This window comes from Nerophis lumbriciformis, linkage group LG32 (assembly GCF_033978685.3).
Source record: "Nerophis lumbriciformis linkage group LG32, RoL_Nlum_v2.1, whole genome shotgun sequence".
Taxonomy (NCBI): domain Eukaryota; kingdom Metazoa; phylum Chordata; class Actinopteri; order Syngnathiformes; family Syngnathidae; genus Nerophis; species Nerophis lumbriciformis.
In genome coordinates this window covers 11,905,794-11,933,032 of record NC_084579.2, presented here as the reverse complement: position 1 = coordinate 11,933,032, position 27,239 = coordinate 11,905,794, and the positions used below count along the sequence as shown (strand labels likewise).

The following is a 27,239-nucleotide window of genomic DNA, read 5'->3' as shown; positions in this document are numbered from 1 at the left end:
ATGTGGCAGAGTGCTTTGCGGTCTTTAGAACTGTACTGCAAAAACACTGATCAAAGATCCTCTTAATGACAAAAATCCCTCCATGCTTAAGGAATTGTGTACAAAAATGTGAATAAAAAATCCTTTAAATCAGTGGTGGAACGGTTTCGTATGGGGATGCAAAGAAATGTTATGGTTTATCTTCTGGGCATCTTATTTACGGTAAGGTAGCTGCTCTGTATGACAGGGTCACTTTCCATCCATCCTTTTTTCTACCGCTTGTCCCTTTCGGGGTCGCGGTGGGTGCTGGAGCCTATCTGAGCTGCATTCGGGCGGAAGGCGGGGTACACCCTGGACAAGTCGCCACCTCATCGCAGGGCCAACACAGATAGACCGACAACATTCACACACTAGGGTCAATTTAGTGTTGTCAATCAACCTATCCGCAGGTGCATGTCTTTGGAGGTGGGAGGAAGCCGGAGTACCCGGAGGAGAACATGCAAACTCCACACAGAAAGATCCCGAGCGCAGGATCGAACCCAGGACCTTCGTGTTGTGAGGCAGACGCACTTTGCTGTTTTTAAAGACTTACTGCAAAAATGCAAACTAAAGCCGCATCTTCTATTTGACAATGGCAGTTTTTAGATATGTGCAACAAAAATCTCTGCATTTTTTTAAAGAATCAACTGTAAAAATACTAGTCAAAGATCCTTTATATCGCAACTGTTTTATGGCTTTATTTCTAAGAGTGTTCTGACGTTTTAGGGACCTGTTGCATTTTTTGCTTTTTCAGACACTTTTTCTGAGAAACATTTCACAATGTCAACAGTTTGACCCTGTAACACAGATCCGGGCAAAATACGGCCCATTAAGATTTTCAATCCGGTCCGCCGGACGTTCTTTATATTGTTTTTAGACCTTTCACATCAAAACTGTCGCCGCCATTATGATGTGCAGTGCTGTTTTTAAATGACCGTAAGTCGAAAATCTGCAGAGACTCCTCCCACCCCCACCAAGGACTGTTTTCACTGCTGGAATCTAGAAAGAGGTTCCGCAGCCTCCGAAGCAGAACCTCCAGGTTCTGTAACAGCTTCTTCCCTCAGGCCGTAAGACTCTTGAACGCATCATAATTATCCCCTCAATTCCCCCCAAAAATGGATTAACTGGCTGGAATAAAAAGACAATATAACATACATCCATAAACGTGGATGCATATGCAAAAGTGCAATATATTTATCTGTACAGTAATCTATTTATTTATATCTGCACCTTATTGCTTTTTTATCCTGTACTACCATGAGCTAATGCAACGAAATTTCGTTCTTATCTGTACTGTAAAGTTCAAATTTGAATAACAATAAAAAGGAAGTCTAAGTCTAAGTCTTGAACTATAGAAAGTATTTCAATGGTCGAAATCTGCGCTTTTGGGTGTTATAGGAGTTATTGCGGTAATCTACGTCACAGCAGCTCAGACGAGTAACAAACCAGAGTGGGCGGGGTTTGTTTTCCGAGCAGCCAGTTTGAAAACAGATGCGAAAGCAGATTTTTACGTGATAATATATCATATTGTAGGTGTTTATTGCACTTTGTGTTCATATTTTGGTGTTTTTTACATTTTTGTTGAGTTTTACTTGGTCTGAGAAGTAAAAGAGGAGCGACGTTCATATGTTGTTAATATTCAATGTTTTATTGTTCGTAGTTAATATTGTAAATCCAACTTTCTTTATTTTAATGTGCAAGTTGGGTGTCCCATTCAGTAAAAAAACTGTAAAATTCCATTTCATTTTTTTGAGGTGGTCTATTATAACGTTTTCAGAACTCTATCCGACATTGTGACTTTTGGTATTCGTGTTCCTGAAAAAAGGGACCCAAACACACATATTGTACAGCAGATTTTTACAGCTAAATGTGTACGTATAATTTATACACATACACATAGGCCAGGGGTCGGCAACCCAAAATGTTGAAAGAGCCATATTGGACCAAAAATACAAAAACAAATCTGTCTGGAGCCGCACCAAATTAAAAGCCATATTACATACAGATAGTGTGTCATGAGATATAAATTGAATTAAGAGGACTTAAAGGAAACTAATTGACCTCAAATATACCTACAGATGAGGCATAATGATGCAATATGTACATATAGCTAGCCTAAATAGCATGTTAGCATCGATTAGCTTGCAGTCATGCAGTGACCAAATATGTCTGATTAGCACTCCACACAAGTCAATAACATCAACAAAACTCACCTTTGTGCATTCATGCACAACGTTAAAAGTTTGGTGGACAAAATGAGACAGAAAAAGAAGCGGCATAAAACACGTCCTAGAAAGTCGGAGAAAGTTATACACGTAAACTAACTACGGTGAGTTCAAGGACCGCCAAAATTAGTAGGACAAAACGGTACTCGCCAAATACTCGAATCAGTGAAGCCGGTTTAATATAAACAGTGTGCTTTATAACAATTAGGAAAGTTTGTGTCATGTTTGTCCTCCTACAGGAACCATATTAAAACAAAAAATATATTTTTTTCCCCCCTCATCTTTTTCTATTTTTCATACATTTTTGAAAAAGCTCCAGAGAGCCACTAGGGCAGCGCTCGCGGGTTGCCGACCCTTGACATAGGTCCTCCAGACACATTTTTTTCTCTCAATGTGGCCCCCAAGTCGAAATAGCTCTGCTGCAACACATTGTTTGTTACACCAATATTTTCCTATGATGGTTGTGAAGTCTTGAGAAATGTGAGGTTGATGGATCGTGTTGGAGCGTAAAAGTGGAACTTTAGTCCACAAGACCGTGTGTCAGGGCGCTGGTGGAGAAGACTCGGTGGACACACTCTTTTCCATTGTCCAAGTCTTACATAAGCCGGAAAATGATTTGCTCTACAATCTGCTCATTGCATTGCAAAAAAAAACAAAAAAACCCAAAAACCTGAATGTCGTGAAACGCACTCGAAGGATTCAATGGTCATTTAGCTCTGGCAGCATAACCAGAAAATAAGAAGTTAAGCAGCTATTTAGACCAGTGTTTTTCAACTTTTTTGAGAACAAGGCCCATTTTTCTCCATTGAAAAAATGCGGAGGCACACCACCAGCAGAAATCATTAAAAAACTAAAGTGAGTTGACAGTAAAAAGTCGTTGTCGCAACTGTTGGATATGACTTTAAACCATAACCAAGCATGAATCAATATAGCTCTTGTTTCAAAGTAGGTGTACTGTCACCACCTGTCACATCACGCCCTGACTTATTTGGAGTTTTTTGCTGTTTTCCTGTGTGTAGTGTTTTAGTTCTTGTCTTGCGCTCCTATTTTGGTGTTTTTTTCTCTTTTTTTTTGGTATTTTCCTGTAGCAGTTTCATGTCTTCCTTGACCGATATTCCCCACACCTGCTTTGTTTTAGCAATCAAGAATATTTCAGTTGTTTTTATCCTTTGTGGGGACATTGTTGATTGTCATGTCATGTTCGGATGTACTTTGTGGACGCTGTCTTTGCTCCACAGTAAGTCTTTGCTGTCGTCCAGCATTCTGTTTTTGTTTACTGTGTAACCAGTTCAGTTTTAGTTTCGTTCTGCATTGCCATCCCTAAGCTTCAATGCCTTTTTTTAGGGGCACTGTTTATTTTTGGTTTAAGGATTAGACATCTTTTTACCTGCACGCTGCCTCCCGCTGTTTCCGACATCTACAAAGCAATTAGCTACCGGCTGCCACCTACTGATATGGAAGAGTATAACGTGGTAAGTCTGCCGATCTCCAGACAGTACAGACACTCAACAACGGCACATTATTTGTGGATTATAACTACCGTATTTTTCGGACTATAAGTCGCAGTTTTTTTCATAGTTTGGCCGGGCTCCAGTGCGATTTATATATGTTTTTTTCCTTCTTTATTATGCATTTTCGGCAGGTGCGACTTATACTCTGGTGCGACTTATACTCCGAAAAATACGGTACTGGTTTTTAACCCAAATAGGTGAAATTAGATCATCTCCCACGGCACACCAGACTGTATCTCACGGTAGTGTGCCGTGGCACAGTGGTTGGAAACACTGATTTAGGCCACTGTCAGAGTCAGTCACCAAGAAACAAAAGTGGGAGGAGCCTCGCGGGGTGAGAGTGTGAAGGTAATCTCTAATTTTTAGAGAAGTCCAGCAAACCAGACCCTTGAATTTGTAGCTATCGGTGGGAACACAATACAAAGCTGTGTGTGTGTGTGTGTGTGTGTGTGTGTGTGTGTGTGTGTGTGTGTGTGTGTGTGTGTGTGTGTGTGTGTGTGTGTGTGTGTGTGTGTGTGTGTGTGTGTGTGCGTGTGTGTGCGTGTGTGTGTGTGTTTTAGCATGGGCGTCAGTGTCTGCTGGTCATTATGTGCAGCACAGTGGTGCTTAGAGGCATTCTTGTCATTGCTCGGGCGCTTCCTCAAGCCAATGCTGCATCACAGGCGGCCAGCAGGGTTACGCAGCTGCTTGTGGGCCGGATAGTTAAACACTATATACTGTAATCCTACACCAACACAGTGAGTCGGCATAGATGTAAATTAAGGGCTTTATTATCGAGTTACTTGACCAACGTCTTGCTTGGACTAGTAACGGGTCAAACGATACTGAAGCACCGATGCCTAATGTAACACAAGGAGTGATAGCTGTGTCGCTCATGTTTCTGAAAAAAAACCCATGTGATCGAAACAGCTGCCTTGTTATTTAAAATACGAAGCACCTAATTAACGGTGTTCATCAGGAAGCGCTTTTTTTTGGCTCATAATAACTAAACAAGCCTGGACTAAGTGAAATCAGAGGAGTGGCGTCTTCATCGTTCATCTAAATTAAATAAAAAAACAATGTAATTTTGATCTCATAGCGTCAAATAAGATAAATGTTATTTTCTTGTTTACTATTTGGCTCATTATTCATTTATATTCCTTTCTGTGCAGATATTCATTAAAAAAAAAAAGACAATTATATTTGCTTAATTTTGCTAAATTTTTGCTTTGAGCAGTTATTTATTTAAGTCACTTTTTGTAAAATATTAAAACTTTATATTTAGTGCTGTCAAACCATAAATTTTTTCAATCATATGAATTACACTTTTGCATTTTAATTAATTGCGATTAATCCCAGTAAATTACATGCATACAAAATTTGAAAAACTTTTTTTTTTTTTACTGTCAGAGCTTCATACAGGCACATTTTTAATGTTAATTTGAATGCACATCATTTATTTGTTCGAAACTCACTGGCAGTTTTATCTAAAGTACCGTCAGGGTGTTTTTAGAGCATCATTTGCTCGCAAATGAGTCCATATTTCAAATTGTTTTTGGAAACCGCGGACGTCGTGTCCTCCGTAACAAAGAGGAAAAGAACCATTCGGATTGTTCTAGGCGCAAAGTTCAAAAGCCAGCAACTGTGATGGTATGGGGGTGTATTAGTGCCCAAGACATGGGTAACTTACACATCTGTGAAGGCACCATTAATGCTGAAAGGTACATACAGGTTTTGGAGCAACATATGTTGCCATCCAAGCAACGTTATCATGGACGTATTGTTTATATTCATGTGTGAAGAAATATATAATGACTGCAATGGTTTAATTTGAAGCCGAGTTATTTTTATTTCTCGTATGCTATAATTGCTAAATGGACTACCCAAAGCAGAGGTGAGTGGAGCCAAGCCTAGTATTGTGCAGTAAAAAAGCAGAAACAGTGCTAGATACAATAAATTAGGACCGTCCGCCACAAATAGATTTTGCAGTACCAATTAAACTGCACAAAAATAACTAAACCAAATTCCTCCCTCCTACCTGATGGTGCAAACATGATGCAACCTTATACACTGCACATCACACATCAAAATAATCGCCTATGCATGAACATACATGCAAAATTACACCCCATCTACACACCGCAGGGCATGCTGCTTAACCCGCGGTACTCTTTGCTGCACTATGTTTAGCATGTAACCACACAACTCTTGACTAGCGACAAATCTTGTGATTTTTTTTCCTAGTCTAATTGGAACCTTATGGGGACTGACATGAAAGCATGAAAAGCTCTTTTCACCCCTAAAAGCATTACATTCACGTTTGCAACATTAAAAAAAAAAAAAAAAGCGACAGAAGAAAGCTTATGTATTTCGGAACATATTTGTGTTGCTTTCAATGTTTTTCCTTCACTTTTTTACAAGTCAAGGCCAGTTATACAAATTGGACAATGACATCTAGCGCCGGTTCCAAAAAAAGTACAGTGGAACTTCGATTCGCGAACACCTCTATTTGCAACCTTTTTGGTTTACGGACCTTTGCATCGCACCAAATGGACCATGTCTCAGTGTAAGAACGCTTCATTCATTCATTGATTGTGTGTCGCTGGACGCCTTAGGGCAGTGGTTCTCAAATGGGGGTACGCGTACCCCTGGGGGTACTTGAAGGTATGCCAAGGGGTACGTGAGATTTTTTTTTAAATATTCTAAAAATAGCAACAATTCAAAATCCTTTATAAATATAAATAAAAACCTATCTTTTTTTCCAAATAGTTCAAGAAAGACCACTATAAATTAGCAATATTTTGCACTGTTATACAATTGAATAAATCAGAAACTGATGACATAGTGCTGTATTTTACTTCTTTATCTCTTTTTTTCAACCAAAAATGCTTTGCTCTGATTAGGGGGTACTTGAATTAAAAAATTTTTTACAGGACGTACATCACTGAAAAAAGGTTGAGAACCACTGCCTTAGGGTGCTGCTATTTCGATTACATCACTTGTGTGTGGCCATTTTGGAGAGCAAGCACCCCCATATCACACACTGTTTAATAATAATAATAATAATAATAATAATAATAATAGATTTTGTAAGAAGCACTTTACTATGAGCAAACAACCTCAAAGTGCTACAGTGTATTAAAATAATAATAATAATAATAATAATAAAAAGGTAATACAAATTTAAAAAAATAAAAACTAGAACAGCCTAATAGCTGGAACTAATATGCATATATCTATAAAAAGGCTTTTTTTAAAAGAAGGGTTTTTAAGCCTTTTTTAAAAGCATCCACAGTCTGTGGTGCCCTCGGGTGGTCAGGGAGAGCGTTCCACAGACTTGGAGCAGCGGAGCAGAAAGCCCGGTCTCCCATAGTTCGTAGCTTTGTCCTCGGAGGTTAGCCTGTCCGGAGCGGAGGTGTCGTGTGGAGGATTTGGGGGTGAGTAGTTCTTTGAGGTAGAGGGGGGCATTTCCATGGAGGCACTGGTGGGTTAGTAGGGAGACTTTGTATTCAATCCTGAGTAGAACAGGAAGCCAGTGAAGGGATTTGAGAATTGGTGTGATATGGTCGTATTTCCGCACTCTCATCAGGATCCTCGCAGCACTATTCTGTATGTATTGCAGCTTCTGGATGTTCTTGCTGGGGATCCTGGCAAGTAGCCTTACACAGTCATTAATCGGTCGCCACTCCTCAGTGCTTCAGCCTGACTTTCTTTTTTGTTGCTAATCACCAAGTTTTGTCTATTTTGATTACTCAATATGGGTTCAAAGCCAACAATCCACCCTGGACAGAAGGAGGGATTCGCTGTGGACTTGAAAAAGACTACGTGCGAGGTGTACGCCAATAACATCAACATCATGGGTCACCACAGACACTTTTCAAAGTGCTGCCTAAAACAAGGCACGCTGAACAGATTACTGGTGCAGCGAGGACCAAGCGAAGACCAGCCTGGTCGAAGTGAGACCAACAGAAGAGGAAGAAAACCCCGGAAGAAGAGGACTCCCCTTCGGCTTTAGAGCCCTCCTCCTTTCTACCTTCGCCTTGTCTCTGCATTCATCTCCTCTTGTTGCTTGCATGCAACAAATATTCGCCGACACAAGGTAAAAAGGATTTTATTTCCTATTTTACTGTAGCAACATGGTTGGTAATGTTTTTGAGAGCACCAAATAGACTTTCGTGTGTGCGCATTACTTGACAGTTGATCTTACCGCTGATGTTGTGTTGTTGAGGTATAATATACTGTAAAGAGATTGTTGATCCATTACCCCTTTGTTTGATACATTTACAGGATATATACACTTGATACTATCTTCAAAGTGTGCATATTTTTACTAAAATAGCGACTTTTGTCAAGGCCAGACCTAATCATTCATGTTTACATTGTTTCCTATGGAGAACTCTGCTTCACGATACAAACTTTTAGGTTTCCGAACCACGTTCAAGAGCCAATTAAGTTTGTAAATTGAGGTTCCATTGTATTTAGTGTTATGAAAACAAATGGCAACATTACAAGGTACTACACGGATTATTGGGAGCGTTCTTCTTCAGGTTAATCCATTATTACAAACCCCGTTTCCATATGAGTTGGGAAATTGTGTTAGATGGAAATATAAACAGAATACAATGATTTGCAAATCCTTTTCAACCCATATTCAGTTGAATATGCTACAAAGACAACATATTTGATGTTCAAACTGATAAACTTTTTTTTTTTTTTTTTAAATAATCATTAACTTTAGAATTTGATGCCAGCAACACGTGACAAAGAAGTTGGGAAAGGTGGCAATAAATACTGATAAAGTTGAGGAATGCTCATCAAACACTTATTTGGAACATCCCACAGGTGAACAGGAAAATTGGGAACAGGTGGGTGCCATGATTGGGTATAAAAGTAGATTCCATGAAATGCTCAGTCATTCACAAACAAGGATGGGGCGAGGGTCACCACTTTGTCAACAAATGCGTGAGCAAATTGTTGAACAGTTTAAGAAAAACCTTTCTCAACCAGCTATTGCAAGGAATTTAGGGATTTCACCATCTACGGTCCGTAATATCATCAAAGGGTTCAGAGAATCTGGAGAAATCACTGCATGTAAGCAGCTAAGCCAGTGACCTTCGATCCCTCAGGCTGTACTGCATCAACAAGCGACATCAGTGTGTAAAGGATATCACCACATGGGCTCAGGAACACTTCAGAAACCCACTGTAAGTAACTACAGTTGGTTGCTACATCTGTAAGTGGAAGTTAAAACTCTCCTATGCAAGGCGAAAACCGTTTATCAACAACAACCAGAAACGCCGTCGGCTTCGCTGGGCTTGAGCTCATCTAAGATGGACTGATACTAAGTGGAAAAGTGTTCTGTGGTCTGACGAGTCCACATTTCAAATTGTTTTTGGAAACTGTGGACGTCGTGTCCTCCGGACCAAAGAGGAAAAGAACCATCCGGATTGTTATAGGCGCAAAGTTGAAAAGCCAGCATCTGTGATGGTATGGGGGTGTATTAGTGCCCAAGACATGGGTAACTTACACATTTGTGAAGGTGCCATTAATACTGAAAGGTGCATACAGGTTTTGGAACAACATATGTTGCCATCCAAGCAACGTTACCATGGACGCCCCTGCTTATTTCAGCAAGACAATGCCAAGCCACGTGTTACATCAACGTGGCTTCATAGTAAAAGAGTGCGGGTACTAGACTGGCCTGCCTGTAGTCCAGACTTGTCTCCCATTGAAAATGTGTGGCGCATTATGAAGCCTAAAATACCACAACGGAGACCCCCGGACTGTTGAACAACTTAAGCTGTACATCAAGCAAGAATGGGAAAGAATTCCATCTGAGAAGCTTCAAAAATGTGTCTCCTCAGTTCCCAAACGTTTACTGAGTGTTGTTAAAAGGAAAGGCCATGTAACACAGTGGTGAACATGCCCTTTCCCAACTACTTTGGCACGTGTTGCAGCCATGAAATTCTAAGTTCATTATTATTTGCAAAAAAAAAATAAAGTTTATGAGTTTGAACATCAAATATGTTGTCTTTGTAGCATATTCAACTGAATATGGGTTGAAAAGGATTTGCAAATCATTGTATTCCGTTTATATTTACATCTAACGCAATTTCCCAACTCATATGGAAACGGGGTTTGTATTTGGGGTGTAACGGTATTCTAAATACCGCGGAACTTTGGTATCAAAATCATATGAATTATACTGTGACGTGGTACGGTATACAATGAAACCTTGGCCAGTGTAGCACTTTTGAATTGGCTGATCTGGAAGTAAACTGCATCTACGAAAATTCAGTACATGGACAGTGTATACTGCAAGTCAAAATTGCCGCCTTTGTCTGGATTGTTTCCAAAACGACACATAAAGCCGGTCAGAAGTTGTGGTGTTTTAACGGCCTTTTTTTCCGGTAACATTGAATCAACTCGTGGTTTTGAATTGATTTGTTATACACGTTTAAAGTAGGAAAAGCACGAAAAAAAATAAAATAAATTGGTGACACTGCACTGCAGTGAACACAAGTAATATGAGAAGCTATACTTGATAAACCACCACCCGGAAAATATATTTGATGCCAAGGAGGCCAAGCAACAATTTGAGGTATTTACATTATTTAACGTTAAATTGTCGGCTAACTTTTCTGAGAATCAGCATTTTCCAAAGTGATATAAGATGTCTACTACAGAGGACACGGTTTCCCTGAAGTTAAAAGTTGAACGACACTATCATGAACGTTATTATTTTACATTTGTTACTCTGGATGTTTATATTGTCGGCTTAAAGACACGGAATTGAAAGTATATTTAAAATAGACATTACAGGTCAAACGTTTGGACACACCTTCTCATTCAATGCGTTTTCTTTTTTTTCATGTCTATTTACATTGTAGATTGTCACTGAAGGCATCAAAACTATGAATGAACACATGTGGAGTTATGTACTTAACAAAAAAAGATGAATTAACTGAAAAAATGTTTTATATTCTAGTTTCTTCAAAATAGCAACCCTTTGTTCTGATTACTTTTTCGCACACTCTTGGCATTCTCTCGATGAGCTTCAAGAGGTAGTGACCTGAAATGGGTTTCACTTCACAGGTGTCATAGTTGTGATGCCTTCAGTGACAATCTACACGGTAAATAGTCTTGAAAATATAGAAAACGCATTGAAATGAGAAGGTGTGTCCAAACTTTTGGCCTGTACTGTATATATGCTTATTTGTAGTAATAACATGATTAGAACATTATGTTCGTGTTTAATTTTTGTAAGTCTGTTTGATCCTTAACATTCTTGCCACTTCATTTTACACACTATAACATGTTTAAGTCTTTTTTTTTGTGTTTGTTTTGGACATATACCACAATAATATCGTACCATGGCCTAATACTAAGTGTGTAACGGTACACAAACATTTCGGTTCGGTTCGTACCTCGGTTTAGAGGTCACGGTTCAGTTCATTTTCGGTACAGTACGAAAAAAACAAAATATACATTTTCGGGTTATTTATTTACCAAAATTTGTAAACAATGGCTTTAACCTTTTAACATAACAATAACATACATATGCCAGGGTTAAGGCAGTCAACATATATAAAATAAAAACTAAATAAGATAAGGCTCAGAATTGGTTTCTTAACAAAACCTTTCTGCATATAAAGTGCAACATTTCCACATATAAAGTGCAACATTGAACTGCTTCAAGTTGTTTATGGCGTCACATTAGTGCCAAAAATCAGAGCGCATAAAAACTGTTATCGCGTGCTGATTCTCCACTTCGTGCGCGCGCGACACCCCTTTGCGCGCGTGGTGCCTTTCTGCGCGCGCGGTGCCTTTCTGCGCGCGCGCGGTGCCTTTTTGCGCGCGGGCGGTGCCTTTCTGCGCGCTCTCTGTGTACTCCTGGCATCTCTCCTCGCGCTGTCATGTTTCTTTTTGGCACTTTGGGGGCGGGTATGCTTAGACGGCCCCTCCTTTCTGATTGGCTGTGAGCATTTTTCATATGACCAATCATTCTCCAGCATAGCAACGTTGTAGCCATCTTACCTCGGACATCTAGCCTCAATCATTACATTGATGTCAATGGTACATGTACTAATTAAATTACCATAACTTGCTCGATTTTCGACCAATTTACAAACGGTTTGCCTTGTTACAAATCTTATTACATGTAGATATGACATAGGATGCTGTACCTGTTGAAATTACCTCTTTCGCTTTAAAAAGAAATTACTTAATTGTGCAACATAATTGTGTAGGGTCAGTGTTAGTCAGTTCTCTGATTATTTTAAACTGTTTCAGAATACATTATTAAAAGCTATTTTTAACATTTTAAAAACAAAATTCAAAGATTATTTCATTAATTTTATGGCTGAATCAAAAGAAATTCCATAAATTAGAAAACAAATGTTCAAGAAGAAGTGGAAATATAAAATAATGTTATGGTTGGATGTTATTGCTGGTGGACCAGTTCTGGCTGAAAGATGTGATTATGGTGTTTGTTGTCTTATTATTTATTTGGGTCACATTTTGTATTACCCTGTATTGTGTTTATGTGGTATGAAATAACCTTCATCAGCGCGCGACATTTTTTTATCCACTTCTTCCTCCGTAAATCTTGATACATAGTGACGATGACCCGCCCTGCTATACTTCTGATTGGCTCTGAGCATTTTTCAGCATTTTTCGCCTGACCAATCAGAAAGAAGGGGCCGTCTAAGCATACCCGCCCCCAAAGTGCCAAAAAGAAACATGACAGCGCGAGCAGGGATGCCAGGAGTACACAGAGAGCGCAGAAAGGCGTCGCGCGCGCGCAGAAAGGCGTCGCGCGCGCGCAAAAAGGCACCACGCGCGCGCAAAAGGGTGCCGCGCGCGCGCACGAAGTGGAAAATCAGCGCGCGATAACAGTTTTTATGCGCTCGGATTTTTGGCACTAATGTGACGCCATAGTTGTTGCTCAGATTAAATAAAATGACAAAACTTTTCTTCTACATACAAAAAGTGCAACATTAAACAGTTTCAAGTCAACTCAGCCTCAGATTAACTTTTCTTTTCCCCCCCAGCCTTTAACCCTGGTGACTTTCACTCAATTTTCATGTTTTTTGCCAGAAAAATCAGTTTATCCACATTGTCTGCAGAAAGAGCAGACCTGCTTGCAGTTAAAATGTCTCCAGCTGTGGAAAATACCCTTTGGCTGGGCACGGAGGTAGCAGGTATGGCGAGGTAGTGCCTGGCTAACTGGCAGTGAGAGGATATATGGGCTCATTGTTCTTCCACCATAGAAGTGGGTCAAAATCTAGTTTTTAATGCAATATGGTCTTAAATCTGCTGCTATAAAAACACCAACGGCATTCATTATTGCTTTAGCCCTGCCTGACTCGCCGAGGAGAGGCTGCTTGAATGCGGTGGGAGCTGTGTTTGTTCGTCTTTCTCTTCATTGAAGCGATGTTATCCATTGCTGTATCGCAACGCGAAACCGAAATGTTCCCAAACGGGAGATCATAACGAGGCAGGAGGGTCTTCCAGCTCTGGCTTTTCCATGTTGAAGTAGCCCGGTCGCTGCTAGCATGCCGTGTGTTGTGCCTCAGTGTGCATTGTTTACACAACGAGCGGTACGCTACTTAATATGTCCGTGTGGAAACTCGTTCGGTACACCTCCGAACCGAACCGAATCCCCCGTACCGAAACGGTTCAATACAAATACACGTACCGTTACACCCTCACCTAATACAGTGATAATATTGTACCATGAGATTTTGATACCGTTACATGCCTAATTATTATTTTATGGATGCCTACCTTGCTGTCCGAAGCGGTGTTGATCCTGTAGTGGTAGACTCTGCCCTCGTAGCGCAGGGAAATAGACCTCTGGCCGGGGCTGCTTTCGCTCTCGCGCACCAGGAAGCTCCCGTTAATGCCCGAGCTGAGCAGGTACTCGGCGGCGTTGCGCGACACGGGCCCGTGGTACCAGCTGTGCTTCTCCAGGCTGTTGACAGGGGTGATGTAGTTGGATGGCACCCAGCCCTGGCCATTCTTGGTCTGCGCCTCGCACCACTCGCCATTGTGGTTGTAGCCCAGCACCCGCAGCTTCTCGCCTGCAAACGCATACAAAGACTTTTCAAAAGCTGTATGGCATTCGTTTCAAAATTAAAAGCAATATACCGTATTGGCACAGATAAAAAGACAGGTCGTCTTTAGTGGTCTTGAAATCTATACATGCAAACAAAACGGTGGCGTCAAACAACTCCCCAAGCAAGTTTCAGCATTTCTTCCTGTCACTCACACCAGAGTGTTACTTTTTTCTCACAATTTTTCATATCGCCAAAAGACTTTTGCATCCTGGCATTGCACTTTGACGTTAAATGCGAAGACGGCTGTAACTTCAAAGGTTCCGATCTTAAAACAAATTGTAACAGGCAGGTCTCAAGATAATTCCCCAGCAGATGTCCTCTCTTTCCTTCCTCTGTTTGTGAGGCCGATTTATATTGTTTTACAGCGTGGACTTAAAAAGAGAACTGTGTACAAAACGCGTGTGAGGAAGTGTGATCTGGAGTTGAAATCATGGATAAGCAAAGAGACGCAAGGGGGAGCAAATAGGGGGGAGTTGTTTTTTAATTTTATGCTGCAACTGTCACATATACTGTAATATTGTACATGGTAATGGTTATATATTGTATATATGATATAGACATAATATAATATAATATATCAGTATATATAATATACTGTACATATCTTATGTACAGCTATATTTAGTCTATTTATCATCGGCTGGGAACATCTCTGCGCTGCTGACTCGTCTCCGCTCGAGATGGTGTCCTGCTGGCCCCACTATGGACTGGACTCTTACTATTATGTTAGATCCACTATGGACTGGACTCTCACAATATTATGTCAGACCCACTCGACATCCATTGCATTCGGTCTCCCCTAGAGGGGGGGGTTACCCACATATGCGGTCCTCTCCAAGGTTTCTCATAGTCATTCACATCGACGTCCCACTGGGGTGAGTTTTTCCTTGCCCTTATGTGGGCTTTGTACCGAGGATGTCGTTGTGGCTTGTGCAGCCCTTTGAGACACTTGTGATTTAGGGCTATATAAATAAACATTGATTGATTGATATTTATACCTGCATTGTCCTTTCCATCCTTACACTTTCCATCATTGTAACTGAGCTACTGTGTGGAACAATTTCCCTTGTGGATCACTAAAGTTTGTCTAAGTCTAAATCTAAGTCTAATAATTCATGACTATCCGTAAAAAAAAAAGCCGGTCTAAAGTGCAATTTTAGACCTGGAGCTCTTTTTTTTTTTGTTGGCCCTATGCATATTCAGAAAATTATTGATGAGATAGATTATTAGATATTACAGAAATAATAATTTGCTTTGTCACCTAAAACACAAAAGCTAAAATGTTGATTTTTTGGTCAGATAGCTTAGCATTAGGGATGTCCGATAATGGCTTTTTTGTCGATATCCGATATTCCGATATTGTCCAACTCTTAATTACTGATATCGATATCAACCGATACCGATATATACAGTCGTGGAATTTAACACATTATTATGTCTAATTTTGTTGTGATGCCCCGCTGGATGCATTAAACAATGTAACAAGGTTTTCCAAAATAAATCAATTCAAGTTATGGAAAAAAAAAATGCCAACATGGCACTGCCATATTTGTTATTGAAGTCACAAAGTACATTATTTTTTTTAACATGCCTCAAAACAGCAGCTTGGAATTTGGGACATTCTCTCCCTGAGAGAGCATGAGGAGGTTGAGGTGGGCGGGGTTGGTCGTATATTGTAGCGTCCCGGAGCAGTTAGTGCTGCAAGGGGTTCTGGGTATTTGTTCTGTTGTGTTTATGTTGTGTTACGGTGCGGATGTTCTCCCGAAATGTGTTTGTCATTCTTGTTTGGTGTGGGTTCACAGTGTGGCGCATATTTGTAACAGTGTTAAAGTTGTTTGTACGGCCACCCTCAGTGTGACCTGTATGGCTGTTGACCAAGTATGAATTGCATTCACTTGTGTGTGTGAAAAGCCGTAGATATTATGTGACTGGGCCGGCACGCAAAGACAGTGCCTTTAAGGCTTATTGGCGCTCAGCACTCCACCCTACGTCCGTGTACACAGCGGCGTTTTAAAAAATCATATATTTTAGTTTTTGAAACCGATACCGATAATTTTGAAACCGATACCGATAATTTCCGATATTACGTTTTAAAGCATTTATCGGCCAATAATATCGACAGTCCGATATTATGGAACATCTCAACTTAGCATTTATTGACTTACAATGTATTGGTTTTAGCATCTTTAGAGTACAAAATGTATATTCCTAATCCTAGGGTTGTCAAAGAAATCTATTTTCTAATTAATTTGTTTTTATAAAGACCCCGAAGGGGATAAGCGGTAGAAAATGGATGGATGGAAGATATGTCCTGTCCAGACACTTGTTGATGTAGATGCCAATATCTGCTGTACATTTATTTAAAAAAAAGAGAAGTGTGGTATATTTCTCTTTTTGTTTTATTTGTATTCGACTCTATTAAATGTTTGGGTAGAATTTTATTAAACAAAACCAGTTTTCTTTGAAGTTATATAAAAAATTATCACAGCTGTTTATTTTACGAAGCAATGTAGTTAATAATTGGGCTGGCACCTAATTTTGATTTTAAAAAAAAAGTATTAATTCTTAATTGAGAATCAATTCTGAATAGAGAATCGATTTTGAATCGAATTGTTTCGAATCAAGAATTGATTCTGAATCTAATCGTTACCCCCAAGAATCAAATTGAATCTTGTGGTGCCCAAAGATTCACAGCTCTGTATATTAGGGTTGCACAATAAACATCAGGCTGATATGAAGATTAAAACGTCACACTGACAACATAAAAAAATAGCTCTGATGACCGATACAAAAACAGCGCAAGATTACATGCACTGTGGGTGGGTTAAGTTGAGCAAATCAAGTGCTGGTTTTCTTTTCCTCTTGCTGTTAACCTGAACTAATTCAATGTAAACAAAACCGGCGTCGATCGTGATGGAATTCTTCACTCACTGTTTAAGAGAAATACTTTTTGCCTGCTATTTGCACCAAAGGGGGAAAAAAACATCGAGCCTCAACCTCAAACCTCATCAGCCACCTGAAACCCTGGCATGGCTGTGACAGTGTCTTGAAAGCTAACAAAAACGCCTATGCTGCTAAGGAAGGGTTGTTCCCGTCACCGCCGTGTTTCAAAATAGCAAACGATTTGTCAGAGATGACCTAAGTGCACAAACCACATAAATCAAAATGTTAAAAAAAATGATACATACAAATATCAGATATTGTTATGGGTCTTGAGAAACAGGACGTAATTGGCATCAGAATTAAATAAATATTGTGTTTCCCTAAAATGTATACATTTTTCATGTGGTGTCCTTGGTGGAAACAGTTTGGACACACATCCATCCATTCATCAATCTTGTTCCGCTTATCCAAAGTCGGGACGCGGGGGCAGTAGCCTTAGCAAAGAAGCCCAGACTGCCCTCTCCCCAGCTACTTCGTCCAGCTCCTACTGGGGGAGACCGAGGCGTTCCTAGGCCAGCTGGGAGACATAGTCTCTCCCCCGTGTCCTGGGTCTTCCCCGTGGTCTCCTGCCGGTCGGACGCACCCTAAACACCTCCCCAGGGAGGCGTCGGGGGGCATTCTGACCAGATGCCTCTACTTGTGGAAGAGCAGTGGCTTTACTCTGAGCTACTCCCAAATGACAGAGCTTACTCATTTCGGCCGCGTGTACCCGTGATCTTGTCCTTTGGGTCATAATCCAAAGCTCATGACCATAGGTGAGAATAAGAGCGGAGATCATATCTAGGCAAATTAAGGCCCGGGGGCCACATGCAGTCCGTTAAGCTTTTCAATCTGGCCCGCCGGACATTCCCAAATCATTTTTTTATCTTTAAGATGGAAAGTGTAGCTGCCATTATGATGTGCAGTGGTGTTTCCAAATGACCGTAAGTCTTGAAATATACAAAGTATTTCAATGGTTGGAATCTGCACTTTTGCATGATATTTTAGTGACTAGTGTTGTCCTGATACCAATATTATTTCGATACCTACTAAGGGGACCAGAAAAAATTGCATTATTGGCTTTATTTTAACAAACAATCTTAGGGTGTGGCGGACCAGTACTTTTCAGAGGCGTACCGAATATGATTCATTAGTATCGCGGTACTATACTAATACCCGTATACCGTACAACCCTACCAGTTACTATCGTAATCTACATCACAGCAGGTCAGACGAGGCACCAAGCAATGTGGGTGGGGAGCGTTTCCACAGAGTGTTTCCAGAGCGGCCAGCCTGAAATGCGGGTGTCAGTGACAGACGCGGAAGGAGATTTTTACAACAAAGTTCTAAAGCTTAGTGATGTATCAGATTGTAGATGTTTTTTGTTTTTTTACCCATCGCGTTCATATTTCGCTGTGTTTGTTGCATTTTTGTTGCATTTGGCTTGATTGTAAAATATATCGATTGTAAGGGGGTGTGACGTTCATATGTTCTCAATATTTAGGGTATTATGGTTTATAGAAACATTTAAAATTCCATTCCGGGGGAACATTATCACAATTTTAGAAGGGTTAAAGGGTTAAAACCATTAAAAATCAGTTCCCAGTGGCTTATTTTATTTTTCTAAGTTTTTTTCAAAATTTTACCCATCACGCAATATCCCTAAAAAAAGCTTCAAAGTGCCTGATTTTAACCATCGTTATATACACCCGTCCATCTTCCTGTGACGTCACACAGTGATGGCAATACAAACAAACATGGCGCATAGAACAGCAAGGTATAGCGACATTAGCTCGGATTCAGACTCGGATTTCAGCGGCTTAAGCGATTCAACAGATTACGCATGTATTGAAACGGATGGTTGTAGTGTGGAGGCAGGTAGCGAAAACGAAATTGAAGAAGAAACTGAAGCTATTGAGCCATATCGGTTTAAACCGTATGCAAGCGAAACCGACAAAAATGACACGACAGCCAGCGACACGGGAGAAAGCGAGGACGAATTCGGCAATCGCCTTCTAACCAACGATTGGTATGTGTTTGTTTGGCATTAAAGGAAACTAACAACTATGAACTAGGTTTACAGCATATGAAATACATTTGGCAACAACATGCACTTTGAGAGTGCAGACAGCCCATTTCAGGCGCGCTAAGAACATATATTTTTCCACGATTTCAGCACTCAGGTTAACCATACCTAAATAGACACAAAATACTAAATTACACAAGACTACCCGAATGTACTCGAATGATTGAAAAAAAATTATGTTTTTAAGCTAAATTATTGGTAAACACAGTTTATGTATAATAATTTACGTAAAACCGCGAGTAAGGAATAAAGTTTTCATCAATTAATATATTCTGTAGACATACCCTCATCCGCTCTCTTTTCCTGAAAACTGATCTGTCCAGTTTTGGAGTTGATGTAAGCAGGCCAGGGAAGCTAGGGTCTTTATCGTTGGAAATGCATCTGCTTTGAGTGTCACAGGATAACCACACATTCTTGCCATCTCTGTCGTAGCATAGCTTTCGTCGGTAAAGTGTGCGGAACAAACGACTGACCATTTCGTCGGCTTTCCCCACACCCTCGTATTTTGAACAAATTTCGTCCAATTTCTTGCCACTTTCGCATCTTTGGGCCACTGGTGCAACTTGAATCCGTCCCTGTTCGTGTTGTTACACCCTCCGACAACACACCGACGAAAGTGAGAAAATGGCGTATTGCTTCCCGATGTGACGTCACAACGTGACGTCATCACTCCGAGAGCAAATAATAGAAAGGCGTTTAATTCGCCAAAATTCACCCATTTAGAGTTCGGAAATCGGTTAAAAAAATATATGGTCTTTTTTCTGCAACATCAAGGTATATATTGACGCTTACATAGGTCTGGTGATAATGTTCCCCTTTAAGGCGGTCTGTCACAACATTTTTAGCATTCAATCAGACTTCATTGTGAGGTTTTGCATTAGTTTTCCTAAAAATAGATATACCGACCCCCAGACACATTTTTTTTTTCTAAATTTGGCCCCGAGTCAAAATAATAGCCCAGGCCTGGCGTAGATCGACCGGTAAATTGAGAGCTTTGCCTTCCAGCTCAGCTCCTTTTTCACCACAATGGACCGATGCAGGGTCCGCATCACAGATCCGCCTGTCGATCTCATGATCCACTCTTCCCTCACTCGTGAACAAGACTCTAAGGTACTTGAACTCCTCCACTTCGGGCAGGATATCCTCCCCAACCCGGAAATGGCACTACACCATTTTCCGGGCGGGAACCACGGACTCGGACTTGGGAGTGCGGATTTGGACACTCGTGCTCTAAATTGTGATCAGTCACTTGATTTAAACCTGAGAGGGACTTTCCGTTGTGAATTAGCACTACTTTACAAAAAAATGACTTATTCCTTACCTTTAGTAATGCTGAGTGTGTTGTCGCCACTGGCCACAAAGTCGTAGAGCGCCACAAACAGGTTAGGGTCATTCTCGCTGGGTCCGGCCAACAGGTTCTCTTTGGAATTCCAGCGGGCCGCTTCGCTCAGACCTTGACCCTCTAAGTCCGGCCTCTGGAGAGCTTCTGAAAAACCCCAAAATAAACAAATCTTAATGTATACATGGCCACAATGCGAGGAAGTGTCCTAATGCATTTGTAGAGGCTGGTATGCAGCAGCATTGTTGAACACAGTTCTCCCTTTGTATAGCTTTGTTTACACATATATGCCGAGTTATTACACTCTCCTTCACAAGCAGGTCATCAGCTGTTTGATCCCACGGCCTGGTTTGGAGTAATAAACCTGGGTCTCGTGACATGCAGGTCTCCAGCTGCCTGCATAACTTTTCATTTCCTGGATTATGCCCGCTTAGTTTTCATTTCCGCGACTACTACCTGGGTAACTAGCACACATCGGGCCGTGGGAATGTATCTCAGCGTGAGTTTTCACTTAGAGGTTCTTGAAAAAAAACTTGCACATTTGACCCCAGCAACAAAAAATGTCAGCTTCCCAAAAACTGCTGTACAAATACCATATATTGATACTGTTCCACTTTATTCCAGATAATATTTTGAGAGTTTAAAATTACATCAGCTAGAAATACTGTACACCTAAACATTATCCAGAATTTTGAATATCAGCATGTTTACAAAACTCAACTTTTTTTTTTGATGAAAATAACAGGGCTAATTTCCATAAAAATAAATTTTGAAGAAGTATTTGATCATTGTTATGACCTGAGGGGGGTCATTGATTTGCAGAAACATTGATTTCAGGTTCCCAAAAACTGCTCAAAAATGATATTTTTTTAACAGTGAGTCTTTAAAATACTTATTTTCTAAAATATACATATCAAACATTGATTATTTGTTTTTTGACTATGTTTAGATGATTTGTCTAAGAAAAATAATTAAGTATTTTGTTATTTATTAGGCCCTAAGATGTGTCAATGATTGGCAACAACATTGATTTTCGGTCATTGTTACTTTTTCTACAGTGTCAGATTTTAAACCAAAGACTGCCAGGTTCCCAAAAACATTGCAAATACATTATTTATTAAAATCTTTTTCCACTTTAAACGAGTGAATCTTTTAGAAATACCTCTGCTTGAAATATACAAATTGAATGTTAATGGTACTTGCAGAAGTTTAGAACTTTAAAAATGGTATATTTACAAAACTCCACTGTTTTTGTCTTTCAATATCAAAAATAAAACAAAATGAACACACACACGCAAATTGAAATTTTCACACGATATTGCTGGATGTGCTCAAAAAGTATTTATACACACACACACTAAAATATTTTCAGCAAATTTTATTTACAATAACTAAAATACTTTCCATGGCAGAAGAAACATTAGGTATTGTTCTGGCTTCAGTGTTTAAATATGTTTATCTTCTTCTGTTCCAGCTGTTGTTTGTAATGGGGAAAAATAGGTCTTGTATTCATGTTAGCATTTGAGCTAGGTAGCAATTAGCACGCTAGCTACTTCACCAGAAAATAAGCAGTATTACCATTAAGTTTTTCAAAGTGTGGTAATAAAGCATGGTTTTACGATGATTACAATTTTAAAAAGGTAATACTAACTGTCAAGAATTTTACAGTGGTTTATTCTTTTTAGGGTAATCATTACATTTGTCGTCAGAAATTTAATTTTGAATTTTTTTTAAACGAATGAGCTGAAACTCCAAAACTCAATGGCATAAAATGTCCACAAGGCTTTGACACGTTCCCATCTTTTATGTTCTGATAATTACGGCTTACATTATACAAATTATGAAGCCATTAAACAGACTGCAGTGAATTTCAAATAAGGGGAGTCTTTGAGAAACAACAGAGTGAAAGAAACTCTGAACAGCAGTTTCGCCAAAACCTATGCAGCTGTTGTCACATATGTTTGGAAAGAATGTTAGCTCCGCCCCTTCAACAACACACACAGTGGCACATGTAGCATTCTTTCTGCAACAAGCCAGAGCAGCTCTACGTTTCACAGCTTTAAGCAAAAAAAGGTCAATGAAGTAACAATTTATTGGTGCAAACCTAAAAAGCCAGAATCACCTACACTGCGAGGCTAGGGTTTCTCTGCAAAAGAAGGCAGCCATGCATGTGCATAATCAAAATTCCAGGGAGGGATTTTTTTTTTCTCTCCCTCCACCGTGTTTATAATGGAAGGACAAAAGGATATATTGTGTTTCATGACGAGTATGCAAGAAATGGCACGCAGGGGACTTGAAAACTCTTCTATGTATTCTCCTGACATTTGCTTTTAGTCTAACCCAAATCAACCCTAGGATATCACATATAGTCGACATAACAGAAAATAGATCCAGGTTTGTTTTTTGTGACACTGAGTTTCAGAGGACACGACAACTGTGTGTAAACGGCATCAGTCAAAAAGTATGATAAGCCTGACTAAGGAATGTGCCACTCTGTGATAAAAAGAACCGACTCAGCACTCAGGATATGGAAGGCCAAATATCACCTTTGACAACAGCAAGCCAGGATGAAGCCTCTTCAGATTTTCGCTTGGGGACTCGCAAGCTTCACAGGACGGTAACAACTAAATACTGTGTGAGCTAAAAATGAATCACATCCCATTGTTGAAGGTGTCTACGGATGTTCTCATTCACCCAGGTCATTGTATTCTCGGGGCATTTAATCCATCGCAACTGGACTTTTTGGTTTGTCTTAGAAGACGTTTCACCTCTCATCCAGTAGGCTTCATCAGTTCATGCTCAGACTTAGATTGGTCAGATCTAGACTTAGACTAAGATCGGTGAGATATAGTCTAGCGCAGTGGAGGTACCGAACCCCACCAGTTTCATATGCGCATTCACCGAACCCTTCTTTAGTGAAAAATAAATTGTTTTGTTTTTTTCAAATTCATGACAAAGTTAAATGTTTTTTTACTGGTGCACAAAATGAACCGTGCATGAACTACAACAAATTACACACCTGCAAATCAGATGGAAAATTAGAGGGAACATTGTTTGGGGGTATCCATGCGTTACGTTCCACGTAGTGGTGGTTTGTTTGTTTTGTGTTTCTTCTTCTATTTGTTTGTACAGGTCACACTCATTCACTGCCTCTGCTGCCAATCAACCGGTTCCTGTTCCCAGCTGCTCCTCGTTTCACCTGTTAATCAGCCAGCCAATCCCGGACCACCATTCATCCTCCCAGCCTGTTTAAAATCACCTGCTCACCACTGGATCAAGGGGGGATTCTTTTTCTGACATGCTGTGTGGAACTTTGAGAGACGCTACTTTGTCTTTGGCGCTATCTTGTTTGGTAATCATTTTTGTTAAGCTTTTTGCTAAACTTGTGCCACCTGTTGTTTTGTTTTTTTGTCTTCATTTTTCTTGACCTTTCAACTTTAGTAAGTATCTGCAGCCTAGTCTTGGGAAAGGTTAGACAGAGGCCTCTATACACTACACACGTAGGATTTGTTTGTGTATCGAGACACCAGGCTTAGTGGTGGCTGTCACCCTTGTATGTTTTGGATCCCCTCTTTGGCTAGAGTAGATAGGTAGGTTTTTGGTTTGTGCTAATTAAATAGCTTCAGTTAGTCAGCTTACCTTTTCTTTTCTAGAGGTGTATTTTGGTATGTTTTGTTCATTTCTTTGACAGCACCTGTATTCCCAAGCTAGGCTAGTGTTGTGTCTTGTTGTAACCCCCCCTTGGTTACTTTTCAATAACACTAGTTTTTTTTTTCAATTTGTGGCTTCGGTGTCTTTTTTACCACTCATTTGGTTTATACACTTTTATGTTGCGTTCCCCTATAGTCCCTAGACGCTGAGCCATCAGGGAACGTAACTCCATGATACGTCGATGGGGAGAAGTTTTTATTTACACGATGAGTCGGGTGTGTCTCCGCAGAACCCCTGAGGCCGACTCACCGAGCCCCTAGGGTTCGATCGAACCCAGGTTAAGAACCACTGGTCTAGCGGCTGGTGCCAAAATCCCAAATATTTTTACTCTAAGACCAAGAGGGTGTGCCTGGGCAAGGATGGTTCAGCCCTAGTGTAGTGAGAAAAACAACTGGTTGAAATGACAGCAATCCTACTGCCAATGCCAACAACAGTCATTCCCGTTTCTCACCTTTTTTGTAAGGGGCGCCAGAAGTTGGCAATCCTGTTCTGTCTCCCTGTAATGTTTGTCTGATCTTGAATGGGATTGTGCTGAAAATCTTAATTTACTTTCGGGGATAATTTAAGTATTTCTGATTCTGATTCTGAAATGTATTGTGTGGCAGAACGATTGCTGTGGATCGACCACTATCAGCCCAAAAAAGTTGGAATCATCCACGTTAGCATCCATTGTTGATGGCATCAGTAAGAATGGAAAACACTCTAAACCAGGGATTATCAACTGGAACGTTTGGGGGCCACATTTCGAGAAAGTTAAGACCACAGGGCCTGATTTCTCTTTAGTTATCACTCACTATGTTCCCATGCACTAAATTAGTCTGATTTCTCAAGTAGTTTATTTGTATTTTCACACTTACAGGTAAAAGCCAGTAAATTAGAATATTTTGAAAAACTTGATTTATTTCAGTAACTTGTACATTATATTTATTCATTGCATACAGACTGATGCATTCAAATGTTTATTTCATTTAATTTTGATGATTTGAAGTGGCAACAAATGAAAATCCAAAATTCCGTGTGTCACAAAATTAGAATATTACTTAAGGCTAATACAAAAAAGGGATTTTTAGAAATGTTGGCCAACTGAAAAGTATGAAAATGAAAAATATGAGCATGTACAATACTCAATACTTGGTTGGAGCTCCTTTTGCCTCAATTACTGCGTTAATGCGGCGTGGCATGGAGTCGATGAGTTTCTGGCACTGCTCAGGTGTTATGAGAGCCCAGGTTGCTCTGATAGTGGCCTTCAACTCTTCTGCGTTTTTGGGTCTGGCATTCTGCATCTTCCTTTTCACAATACCCCACAGATTTTCTATGGGGCTAAGGTCAGGGGAGTTGGCGGGCCAATTTAGAACAGAAATACCATTGTCCGTAAACCAGGCACGGGTAGATTTTGCGCTGTGTGCAGGCGCCAAGTCCTGTTGGAATTTGAAATCTCCATCTCCATAGAGCAGGTCAGCAGCAGGAAGCATGAAGTGCTCTAAAACTTGCTGGTAGACGGCTGCGTTGACCCTGGATCTCAGGAAACAGAGTGGACCGACACCAGCAGATGACATGGCACCCCAAACCATCACTGATGGTGGAAACTTTACACTAGACTTCAGGCAATGTGGATCCTGTGCCTCTCCTGTCTTCCTCCAGACTCTGGGACCTCGATTTCCAAAGGAAATGCAACATTTGCATGGTTGGGTGATGGTTTGGGGTGCCATGTCATCTGCTGGTGTCGGTCCACTCTGTTTCCTGAGATCCAGGGTCAACGCAGCCGTCTACCAGCAAGTTTTAGAGCACTTCATGCTTCCTGCTGCTGACCTGCTCTATGGAGATGGAGATTTCAAGTTCCAACAGGACTTGGCGCCTGCACACAGCGCAAAATCTACCCGTGCCTGGTTTACGGACCATGGTATTTCTGTTCTAAATTGGCCCGCCAACTCCCCTGACCTTAGCCCCATAGAAAATCTGTGGGGTATTGTGAAAAGGAAGATGCAGAATGCCAGACCCAAAAACGCAGAAGCGTTGAAGGCCACTATCAGAGCAACCTGGGCTTTCATAACACCTGAGCAGTGCCAGAAACTCATCGACTCCATGCCACGCCGCATTAACGCAGTAATTGAGGCAAAAGGAGCTCCAACCAAGTATTGAGTATTGTACATGCTCATATTTTTCATTTTCATACTTTTCAGTTGGCCAACATTTCTGAAAATCCCTTTTTTGTATTAGCCTTAAGTAATATTCTAATTTTGTGACACACGGAATTTTGGATTTTCATTTGTTGCCACTTCAAATCATCAAAATTAAATGAAATAAACATTTGAATGCATCAGTCTGTGTGCAATGAATAAATATAATGTAAAAGTTACACCTTTTGAATGCAATTACTGAAATAAATCAAGTTTTTCAAAATATTCTAATTTACTGGCTTTTACCTGTACATGTGAAGTCCAAGTGTCCATGCACACTCTCAAATGTTACTATTGGTCAAACGCCATGTGCCTCCCGTACACTAGGGGGGCGCTTATTTCATTTTAACGCAGAAAACTGAATTACTCGTCCGGTTGACCTATGACGTCACACTAGGATTTGCAAATCCTTACAACTTGTTTTAAGGGATGTCCGCTGTAATATCGGCACAGATTACAAATATTACGTCTCTCATGGCTATGCTGATGTTAAATAGCAGACAGCATCAAGAAATGATCTACTACCAAATATGTATCGAGTCAGATGCAAAGAAAGGCAGGGGAGGAGTTTTTTTGAAGGAATTTTTGGACGAAAATCATAGAAACAAAACTTTTGAATGTCTCAGAGTTCATTCAAAAGGTTGTTTGGATTGATGGAAGGAGTTTTAAATTCAAAGGAAAAGACCATTCGTGCAATGACTGATATCCAGAGGAAGGTTGCTATTCTTCTGGACCAGGGGTCGGCAACCTGCGGCTCTTTGATCACTCTGATGCGGCTCAGCTGCATACTTGCCGACCCCCCCGATTTTCCTGGGAGACTTCCGGATTTCAGTGCCTCTCGCAGAAAATTAATATTCTCCGATTTTCACCCTTACAATAATAATATGGGCGTGCCTTGATGGTACAGCATTTAGAGTCCTCTACAATCTGTATTAACACCGTGCCAGCCCAGCCTCTTGTTATATGCATTTTCTGCTCGCACACGTAAGTGACAGCAAGGCATACTTGGTCAACAACCACACAGGTTACACTGACGGTGGCCATATAAAACAACTTTAACACTCTTACTAATAATGCGCCACACTTTGAACCAAAACCAAACAAGAATGACAAACACATTTCGGGAGAACATCTGCACCTTAACACAACA

At 40.4% G+C, this 27,239-nt stretch overlaps 1 protein-coding gene across 3 annotated transcripts in view; it reads right to left on the bottom strand.

Annotated features, from left to right (window-relative positions):
- abl1 (c-abl oncogene 1, non-receptor tyrosine kinase) overlaps positions 1-27,239 on the bottom strand; it is a 91,184-nt gene that overhangs the window by 10,233 nt on the left and 53,712 nt on the right. For all 3 annotated transcript variants that reach the window (XM_061926877.1, XM_061926880.1, XM_061926878.2), the window contains 2 exons: positions 20,184-20,348; positions 13,523-13,818 (listed from right to left, as the gene is read on the bottom strand). In XM_061926877.1, the coding sequence (XP_061782861.1) occupies positions 13,523-13,818; positions 20,184-20,348 (461 nt within the window). The remainder of the gene's footprint in view (positions 1-13,522; positions 13,819-20,183; positions 20,349-27,239) is intronic.